Source organism: Crassostrea angulata, chromosome 8, assembly GCF_025612915.1.
Source record: "Crassostrea angulata isolate pt1a10 chromosome 8, ASM2561291v2, whole genome shotgun sequence".
Lineage (NCBI taxonomy): Eukaryota > Metazoa > Mollusca > Bivalvia > Ostreida > Ostreidae > Magallana > Magallana angulata.
This window is the reverse complement of record NC_069118.1, coordinates 26,635,899-26,647,222: the sequence shown is the minus strand read 5'-3', so window position 1 is coordinate 26,647,222 and position 11,324 is coordinate 26,635,899. Positions and strand designations below refer to the sequence as shown.

Below are 11,324 nucleotides of genomic sequence, written 5' to 3'. Positions count from 1 at the left end.
TTTAGGACGCAACGCAGAGACATGAACAAGTACAAGCCTTTTTGTATTGCCGTACTAGCTGGTGTACTCAGTACATTAATATTAAATTATTTTATATCTTTTGAAAAATTTTCCTTTAAAAAACCCTTCCTCGTCCCCAACAGGAAAACATCCGAAAATAAAGCATTTGACAAAAATAACAACTCTTTTGTAATTTTATGGTATAGCATTCCAAGATGGCTGGATTCGTTTGCAAAAGATTTTAGATTGTTAAAATGTAAAGATGTGAGATCAACGTGTTCGTTGTCGACAGATAATTCTGACCTGAACAAAAGTAATGTTGTGATTTTCTCACATTTTACTCTGCCGAAATCTCCTCCAGTAAAACATCGATCACAGATCTGGATTTTCGATACTCTGGAAAACAAACAATTTACTCACTGGCCAAGTTCTGCCTGGAAAAATAAATTTGAGTGGATGATGTCGTATCACAGAGATGCTGACGTTTCAAGACCTTACGGGAAAATCATAGAATTAGACAAAGGTACATGTATAGATAGAAATTATTCTGCGGTTTTTCGACAGAAAACAAACTTTGGTGTTTGGATGGCAGGTTATTGTCCTACACCATCTCAGCGAGAAAAGTACATCAAAGAATTACAAAAGTACGTAGCAATCGATACATTCGGAGCATGTGGAAAGAAAAGATGTGGTGTGTACAGTCCCAGAATGAATGAGTGTTTGGAACGTTTCTCCAAGGAATACAAATTTCTTTTCTCATTTGAGAACAGTATTTGTAGGGATTACTCCACGGAGAAAGTTTTTAACTTGTATGCTTACAATTTAAGTATCATTCCAGTTGTAAACGGTCCTCCTCAAGCAAGCGAATATTTACCAAATGGCACCTTCATAAACGCATTAGATTTTACTTCGCCAGAGTCACTGGCGAATAAACTAAAAACAATTGGATCGGATGAAACTTTATATACTCAATATCTTAAAGAAAAGGACAAATATACCTCGAAAAATATATCCGAAATTTTTCAAGAAACGATGTGCACTGTTTGCAAAAACTTAAAACAATTTGGAGAGCAGAAAATATCCATTAACCCAAATTTGAAGTCGGTGTACAAAGGAGGATGTTAAAGCATATTGGAATTATAAAGACATTAGGCATCAAGTATCCTCTCTAATCAATGTCCAAATAAGAACCCTAGCCATTCGTGCTTTGTTTATCGACAATATCTTTGATTGGATGTGAACAACTCATTTCTGTATTTTATCGATCGAAATATCTCAATTAATTTATGAATTATGCATTCGTGAAGAATGCAATTATCACATATGTTATCCTAATATATGCATGCACATAAAATTTGAAATATGATACTAAATGAGCAATGAGTATATATTTGTCAAGCAATAAATAATCTTACACAACACAATTTCTTTCTCTAATTATGTAATTGTCAAATCCACACTTTGCAAAAGTTGTTTCCGTTTGCGGGGTCAATTAAGAGGTTAAAAGAGAAAAGAATAGTTCCTTTTCTATATGCACCCACTCATTTGTGCGTCCTGTGAAGAAATCTTTTTTGAATTATATTCAATCATTCAATGTGTGGGTTGCCTCATCCTGAGGCAATCAAAATTTACAGTAAAAACGGATTTTTAATGTCAAATTGCAAAGGACTATTTATGGTTTAAGCCTAAAATGGTCCCTTTAAATGAACATTGTCATTTTACTGTAATTCTTTGTTTTATTTGAAAAAATATACATTTGAAGTTTTTTCATAGTTTTCATTTTGATTTAAGTGTCCACAACTTAAAAATATGACATCATAAAGTTTACCTTTTCCCGCCATTCTTGCATTTTTAGCATTAAACGGCTTGTTTTGAGGCAGTTTTTCTTTAAAGAAACATTGAACAAACAAAATAGTTTTACCAAAGACGTATCTCTCCAGTACTTATAAGTAACAAAAAGTTCGTTCTTGTTCAAAGGGTCGCTTTATATTTCCCATTCGAAAAAAAGATAAAAAAAAAAATGTAAATTTTTGACTGATTTTGATTGAATTATTAAATTAGCGTCACTTCTGAGGTCATATACTGCCAGTTAGTGCGTATAATTAAAACAAATAGATGAAAAACATATTTTATGTCAACTCTTTAATGAAATAACACAACCAAATTAATGTACCTGAATCACTTTAAAATAAGCGAATTATGGGGGCCAAATTTGACTAGTATCATATATACTTCTTTACAACCGTCTAAACTACAGAGGCTTTTAAAAAAATCTATGAGTTTTTGTTTAATGGTGGCGGCCAAGAGATATAACTTTTGTAATGCGTCGATTTTCTCGGGTGACGAACAGTAGGAATTGAAGGGTGATTCAGAGCATAGACATGTTTTGCCTATGGTCAACGAAGGTGCTGGCACAATAAAAAAATCTCCATATCTCAATGTCAGAAGTTAGGGGATTCTAGGTATTTAAAAAATGACATGATTAATATCAAATTCATTTTCAAAATATCTACATTCTTTAATTTACAATTGTTTTGTCAAGTATTGACATAAAACCTTCCGTATATGTGGATATCGACATCATAGACCAAATAGCAAATAAAATTCAATTATCTTACTTGACAACACTTGATAGTTGCATCAATAAATGCAGGATATGATATATTCCTATTTTTGCCAGTTTATAACTACATGTAATTATGATTTGTTCATCTGCATTACATTAACTTTCTCTTTTCTCCCTCACATTCAAGTCACAAGGATATAAGGACTACTGCTCCGTCCACAACGATCTGGTAGGACAAGGATTAATCAAAACGTGACGTTGAAACTTTTGGGGAGATAATATCTATTAAAAGCTACTACGTAGTTCACTATATATTTTTTTTTACCGGAAATGAATACGGTTGCTGACTTTTCAAAAACTAGGCACTACGATTTCTTCACAAAAGGCATGGGTAGACGTGAAATGTTGGCATTACTTTAATCCAGCGTAAAGATACGCCCTTTTAAAAATCCAAAATATTTGCATTAGTCCTGAATTTACGGCGGTGAAACGACGAAAAGTGACCTCCATAGAATATTGCCTGGACGTAGAGAAATGACCCACATTGTTGTAGAATACTTGGAATACTGTTCAGAGAGTTTTTCCTTGATGTTATGTTTCTATGTATGAGTTGTAGAAAAATGACCCCATAAATATTAACTATATATTTTTACATATTCTTTATTTACTGCGTTTAGGTTTAATATTTCCTAACGGTAGATACAGGGGGAGGGAGATCCTATTGCCTCCATGCTAATCTAATTAAATAATTTATAAGTTCTGTCATATCAGTTCATCCGAATAACTTGAGTGCATTTTTCTGATAAATACCAACTTTCCGGAGATTACAATTGAGTCTATAAAACATTTTAATGAATTGATGATGTTGTACACAGGAATGACTGACAGTAACACTTTTTCGCACTATTTCATTCGTTAATGGAACAAGGAGCTGAAAAGTTGTCAACAGAGGTTTTTGGAACAATGAATAACATTAGATTAGGTCGTAAAAGAAAACTGGAAAGGGTATATATATAAAATTTTGTTAGTGATGTGACTTAGATTAGAATTACTGTTGAAAGATCTTGAATTCCGTTTAAAACTGTCAAGTGCTGTGTCAAATATTTTCGATTCCGGGATAGTTTTTATGTTAGAGTGCATGCATTCCTTTTTTGCAGGAGGTTGAAGCTTTGAAGCTACATGTTCCTAAATGTTTTACAATTTGTTCAGACACACGTGTAGTTTTAGACTTCACTGAGATTGTCATCCAAAGTCCATCTTCTTTACAAAAAAAGTCCCTGCCTTTTTTATAATTACATATCACACAATACATTCAAAGCATTGGATGAAGTTAGTATGACAGAAGTTGTAGTTTTTATTCTAAAACTTTGGCCAGGATCAGCTTCTGATGTTGAAATTACTAGAAACTGCGATTTGATTCAACTACGTAGGGGAGGAGATGAAGTCATGGTTGACATAAGGGTTTATTTATATTGCTAATTATTTGAAACGTAAAGGTGTTTACCTTTATTGTCCGCTTTTTAAATCAGAACTTTAGTTTAGTAGGAGTGAAATAGAAGCTACCCGTAGAATAGCTTCTGCGAGAATTGATGTAGAACGCAAGCTGGAACAAATACTTTTTTTTTGTAGAATTTAACATGGTATTATGCGTTTAGCAATAAGTGACTTTGCTGACCAAATTATCTTTGTGTGTGCTGCTCTTACCAACCTTCTACCACCCCTGGTGTCTGAATAAATTACTTGTACTTACTTTTTGAACATGATATATTTTCTACAAAACTTAGATAAATTATTTAACTTTAATTTTATTTCTTAAATCTCACTTTTATATGAACAATATCACATGTGTATTTTTAACAAATGCATGTACTCATTTACCTGGTGTATGATACATGTTTATTCATTTATGCATCAGTATGATGTACATTTGTATAAACATATTGTGTCTTTAATTTTTGATTAACCAACTTAAAGCTAAACACTTCCCATATTTTTCTCTTACTCATCAGTATCTCTACAATTAATCCTTTGCATAACCTCTAGAACTCTTGAAACAGTTTAGGGTTCTTTGCTGCACATGTCTCACCTGTGGGGATACACACTTTGTATTGCCATGTAATTGTGTCAGAATGAAATTATCAAGGTGTGGTTGAATATATTTATGAGTAGGTCCTTTATATTTGGTACATATGTACAGGCACGTCTGAAGAATGGCCCGATTGACGTTGGGGCATTTTACTGGGCGTCGAACGATCTTTTATAGCCTTCAGTATATGTTGGGCGAGTTCCAGCTTGTTGCAATTCACTTTTATGTGATTTACTCGCGAAAATGTTTGAATTTGCGACATCTGAAAATTAGGTATGTCTTTCACCATGGTATTGATTGATAACGGCAATATGTGCCTTCATTATAAAGTGGTTCCATCGCATTGTTTGGAATATGGCGCTATGCAACTCCTTACCGGAAGTTTACATACCGTCCCGCAGAAACGATAACTCGTATTACGTATTATGACAGGAGGGATTATATCAGTCTGTTTTAAAATTTGTCTAATTAAAAAGAAAGATATCGATGCTGTGAGATTTTTGGCTAATAAACTTATTGTTTTATAAATGCAGTAAATGCCTTTAAAGCACTCAGTTACGACGCTTTTTCACCAATTTTAACGTAAAATTATTTAATATGTTTATCATTAGATATCTATAACAGCTGTTTCTATATATTTAGCAAACATATATATAGTGGTCCGCTTATGTTTTTATTTAAATGAATGACATACGTTCCGTTAGTCATATATTCGTTATTGTAAAGTATAAATGTATACACATGTAAAATAATGCACGTATATCCTGTATGTAATGCGTAACAGAAGTTACGAGTAAGTAAAATGTCTGTCATATTTGTATATTTGTCACGTGTTAATATGGTTTCTACCTCGTGACAGAAGTGTGTATTTGATCAGTTAACAGGTCTTAACCGTTCTGGTATTTCTTGGTATCTCCTGGTACATGTATTGTCCTTGTATCTACATTTTCGTCATTTTGATTTGAGCATCCTACTACTACTGATGAACCATACCAGTGGAATCGTATATATTATAGAATAATCCATCCAAAATCCTCTACAGACTCACAATTCGCCCAGAAAGCACCAATAGGGACACCATGGGCATATTATTTTGTTCCCAGAGATATATCGATAGTGTAAAATTAGTACAGTAAATTATTTATGTGAAACATTCTTTCATATTTTTAAGGGGGGTTTAGGGGTTGGGATCAAATGTTATCCCCGAGTCACTGGTCATCTGTGAGTCGGAGAAACACGTGCATATGGTCCACGTATTGCAGTCCTTTTTCAAGGACAACAATTTGTTTATTATATTATTTATTCATTTAAAGTGGTATTCAAAATCAATAAAACTGTTTCGATGCAGGAATTTTCAGAAAGACATGCTGCCTTGACGGAGTTCTACTAATAAAAACATCTCAAAAGCGGACCGTGTTGTATCTGTTCAGAGAAAAAACTAAAATAAAACTCTTGTTTGAGAAGTTTTATTGTCATCTCTAGTCCCGACGCCAGTCTCGAGACAGCCTTGTTTTGCATTGATTTATTCGACAGCAATATACACATTCTGATATATATATATATATATATATATACACATGTATATACTGACGTTTGTCAACTTGTCATATAATTTATTGTAGATAACAAAATAATAAGCATGCAATCTTACAATTTTTAACAGGAAAAACCACTGTTGAGAGAATGATTTCTACTGAGAATATCTAAATGTAATGCTAAACACGAACAATCTTTTTTGAGACAACATTTTTCAGTGAAATCCTTAAAATATTAAATATGCCCGGTATTAGCCATATAGTCTTTAAAATTAAATAAAAATGGATACGTTTATTTCTCTTTTTAAAATAAAAACAGCAGATATATATAGCGTTAGTAAAATAAGTGAAAAAAGAAGATTTTGAAATGATTTTTTTTTACATTGTTAAACTTTTTGAAAAGTTAACAGACAGTTCACATAATTTAAACAATATTGTAGGATTCCTACAGAAAATGTAAACATCTTTATCATTTTTAAATGTATTGTAGAGTAATAATTAAATTATGTTTCACAATCTTGGTTTTATTTTAAACATAAGGATTGTATTTGATATCATTTTGTGTAAATGTCATTGTTTTAACCATAGCTAGTAGTGTGAAAATTTGAACTTACAGCAGTCATCATTATTTATCTGGTTCTGAATTCCAAATTTTGTGTATTATAATTATACCGAATTTACACTGAGTTCTTAAAAATACGTTGACTTCAAACTTTCAGAAAGTTATCAGAAGTTAAATGTTCAACAATATCTAATGATGTAACACAAATCTTAAAACAACATAAAAGTATGTCTATTAGAAAGAAATGGAAGTATCCCATGTTAACAAAGCTTATAATAAGAAACACGGAAAAGGAACAATTGTCCGACTAGTTTTTTAAAGTGAGTAATATGTATAGCCAGTAAAAAACTAATATACAAGAATTTTTACCTTAGTGTCAATAATACCTGAACCTATGTGTACTACTGAAAAATTTATGATATATATTTTCTTTTTTGGTAATTTGAAAAAAGATCACCTGGTAGAAGAAGGCTGACTTTAGGGAATAAAAAGGCACATAATTTATTTTTATTAACAAAGATGCATGTCTGCAGATTTTTTAACCACGTGAAACAAATTAAGGATGGGATTTCAGAAACACTAATAGAGGTTCATGTTAGATGTGTAGTGACAATATATATGCGTTTTAACAAAAAAAGGATAAAATCAAGATTTTGGGAAAAAAACCACTTTGATGACATGCTGTTTCAACACTTCTCTTATTTTGAACTCTCAGCACAAAAGAGTTCTAAATTGCAAAGGGAGATAATTCATTTTCCAAACATTTTTGAACTTATTATTTCACAACAATAAGGATAGCTTCCCCATCATGTTTTTACATTTTTAGATAGATGAAGGATTGATGATTTTTATTCTATGCTTGTTAAACATTGAGCTTGCCGCAATTTTCAATAACACTGCAGTAAAAAAGGCCTATTTTGATAAAAAATGAAGTTTGGGTCAACCTTCTATGAAAACTGGTATATAGACAACTTGGCATGTGCATTTTAGATAGTTTAATAAGGTCTACATTCTAGAACTTTTTCGGCAAAATCCGTTTCTATGCGTGCCGAAAAACTTTAAACGCTTACAGAGAATGGCTCTTAAAAATCATTTCATGACTTTTAGCAACACGCAAAACCCTTCAAGTACAGCAAATCTCAATTTCACCAAAATATTAACGATTACTTTATTCGAAACTGTCCATTCCTACCTTGGGTGCGCTTTTTTGTACGGTTGGAAATGTGGCTCTTCGGTCTGTCAACCCTAATATCCCCTAGAGCTAGAGTTCTGCCGTTAAAACAGAATGTGCAACGTTTTTGTGAAGACATAATTCTTAGCTATTGTACTTCTCCTCAGCAGTCAGATAGAGAAACACATAATAGCCAAGTCTTTGTCACGTCAATCAATCTGACGCAAGAAATATACTGGAAAATGCTTCAAATTGTTCTGGAAAGGGAACCGACCGAACTGTAGGTTTTGTCTTATAAATTTATAATTTTGACTTGAGCTTTCAGCTCAGGTGAGCTAAAAGGTGGCTTACAATGTACACTACCGATCAGAACCAACATAACACCAGAGTAAACCCCAGCTAAACCCCGGGTTTACTTTTGGGTTTACTTTGGGTTTACTTTATGAAAATATGGGTCCAGTCGGGGTTTAATATGGGTTTACTCGGGGGTCAACTGTACGCACTGAAGTGTGAAGCAGACCCTTCTTTTATCTCAGCATCCTACTGCTTGTTTTTCCTACCCCTTGTATATTCCGAATACCCAGTTAGCGTCTGTTTTTAAACGGTATACTTCTGACTGGGTTTACTCTCTGTGTCCACTCTGGGTTTACTTTGGGTTTACTCTGGGTCCACTCTAGTAAACCCGCAGTAAACCCAGAGTAAACCCAGAAAGTAAACCCAGGGTTTAGTTGGGGTTTACTTTCTGTTAAGCTGGGTCTGATCGGTACTGTATCTTAAGATAAGATTTATAGTCAGCTACGCTAAGAAAGTTTTTTTGAAACAGCTATGACAAATCTTAGGAACTTCCTAAGTTATAACTTATTTTATAGCTTATTTTCGGGTCTATCTTAGGAAATATCTTAGGAAATCTTTGTGAAACGGGCCTCTGCTCTTTCTAAAACTCCTTAAATTTTAAAAACTGACATGTTCTTTGAGGTCGCCGTTAAAGCTGAAAACTGCTCGTAAATAGGCACCGTCACACAGATACATGGTACATGTATAATATGTTTTACGGTGCGACCGTTGGGGCGAGCACAGCATGTAATCAAATAATGAATCATGATAAATCAATAAAAATAAAATTAACGACGTAAATGAATTTGATTGCAAAATAAAATAAAACATACCTATTTTCAGTAAATTTTCATTATTCATAGTTTATAAGATTTGTTATAATTTTTTTTAATTATAAGTAAAACAATAGTTTAATCTCAGATACAGTGTTGTTTAATAAAAAAATATTTATATAATATAAATGTTCATTGCACTGTATCTCCTCTTTTAAAGTGATTGTAACGTACGTCAGTTCATCACCTTTTTTGCAATAGACATTTTTTCTTAAACTTGCATATAAAAATTGAATCATTATAGAGCATCCCGACACCTCCCCCCCCCCCCCTTCGTTAGAAAAAAATATTTAATTTTTTTTTTCAATTTACACGTAGAAAATCGACTTATCATGGATTTGCCCCCAAAGAAACCATTGAACTGTTAAAGACCTGAAGGATAAGAATTTTCATGATTTTTTTCTTTTTGCTTGTAAATTTTTTTGGATGAGGCTGCCGTCCGCCCACCAACCCCATTTAATACAAGCATTCTGAGAGTATTGCATAAGCAATACACGTCCCCTACCGGTTTGTATAATTCTATGAAAGCTTCCAAGCACACAGCTATTTCAGAGCTATTGTAAACGAGATGTCATGCTTTAATCAGAGATAAAAGAACAGAGGAAATTAAAATTATATAGTTGATATAGAAATTAAATAGGAAATAGGTAAAATAATACTCTTTATTTCATCTCCTGTAATTTCGCCAAGTCTATTCTGTATTCGCTGGTAAAAATTTGTGAAAACAATGCACTGTTATGCACAATATTTTTTCTTATCGTCTTCTGTACCCCGAATCAAACCAAACAGTTAAACAGCCCATCCCGACAACGAACCCGATTGTAATAATAATACAAAAAAACTCTGCCGATTAAATTTACAACGCAAGACTTGACACTATTTTATAGAATTATTTGCTTGTTAGAAATGATAAAAGGAATGGTACAGGAAAAGGAATGGTACAAGTAACGCACGATATTATTACTGACTACATACTAACCTCGTTTATTCAGTTACACACCGAACCCGATAACGAACCCGAACATTAAAAAATTGAAATATAAAAAATTAATTTTCTCGAAAATATGTCAATCAGACGCTACAAAAGTGTAAACTTGATCTGTAGTTTGACATTTTGAAGCTTCATATTATTCCTCAAATGCATAAAGAAAAAAAGTGTGGAAAACTGAAGTGGGACAGACAGACGGACTGACGGACGGACAGACGGACGGACAAACGGACTGACGGACGCAGAGGAAAGCTATAGTCCCCTCCGGTGAAACCGGTAGGGGACTAAAAAAGGCGATGCTACGTGTACATGTTCGTTTCAGGAAATTACTGTAATTATAGTGAATATAATGAATGTGATAATTCATCCAAATGAGTGCAAGTTACAATTGTTTCCCGTATCTGCAGAAATGTTGTCATTCTTAAGCTTTGCAAGATTTTAATAGGATTTTGGTAATTTCAGCAGATTTACAATTTTAATTAGAGTAATTTCCCCTTATTGTGACGTCAAAGTTCACGGTTAAGTGTCGTCTGACTCTTTAAAACTTCCCTGGGAAATAAAAGTACGCGAACTACACTGTTTTATTTACTTAAAAAGCATGATGTTCTTAAAATCACACATTTTATATGCTTCTCAAAATTTTTACTTTGATTATCGCGAGAATGTGAGGTTGGAAACAATTGATACTATGAATTGTGGGTCAAAATTTACTAACGCCGAAAAAATCTATCGGATCAATGTGTAAACCTTTGTGACGTCACTCGATTATTTTTTATTGAGAGTGTACTGAGGTGAACTTTAGAGGTAACAGAGACTGTGTGTCGTAATATGTTTTTTCTCATAATAATACCGAGTATGACTTCTTATATTTTTTACGGAAACTTACACTTAATTCATGACTCTATAGAGACAGCCAGACTGAAATCTTCACTCCTTGTTTATCGATTGGTGAAAACATTCAGCGACCTACAAAAAAAAAACAAAAAAAAAAAAAACACGGACTGCGCGAAATAATCATGATGATGTCAGACTCTAATTCCCATAGAAGATTATTTGGTTCTTTTAGCTAACGTACTGATGTGCATTGACAGTAATTAACCCGTGCAGACATCAGTGATATACCACGGAAAATACCACGGGAAATTAAATAAAAAGGATGGCTGCACTTTGAGCCGTATTTTTATTCTATCTTCGCTCACTATTGCTACGGTTATTTTTCGCTCAATTTTACTTCAAGTTGTTGTTTTTTT

At 33.1% G+C, this 11,324-nt stretch overlaps 1 protein-coding gene across 1 annotated transcript; it reads left to right on the top strand.

The window, feature by feature from the left end:
- Positions 1–1,409, top strand: LOC128159954 (glycoprotein 3-alpha-L-fucosyltransferase A-like). Its single transcript, XM_052823194.1, has one exon. It carries the CDS (start codon positions 22–24, stop codon positions 1,123–1,125), a length of 1,104 nt encoding a protein of 367 aa, XP_052679154.1. The 5' UTR covers positions 1–21; the 3' UTR covers positions 1,126–1,409.
- The last annotated feature ends 9,915 nt before the right edge of the window (positions 1,410–11,324 follow it).

What these genes read in the sequence shown, in the direction of transcription:
- LOC128159954 (XM_052823194.1), top strand. Translation starts at nt 22, where the DNA reads ATGAACAAGTACAAGCCTTTTTGTATTGCCGTACTAGCTGGTGTACTC.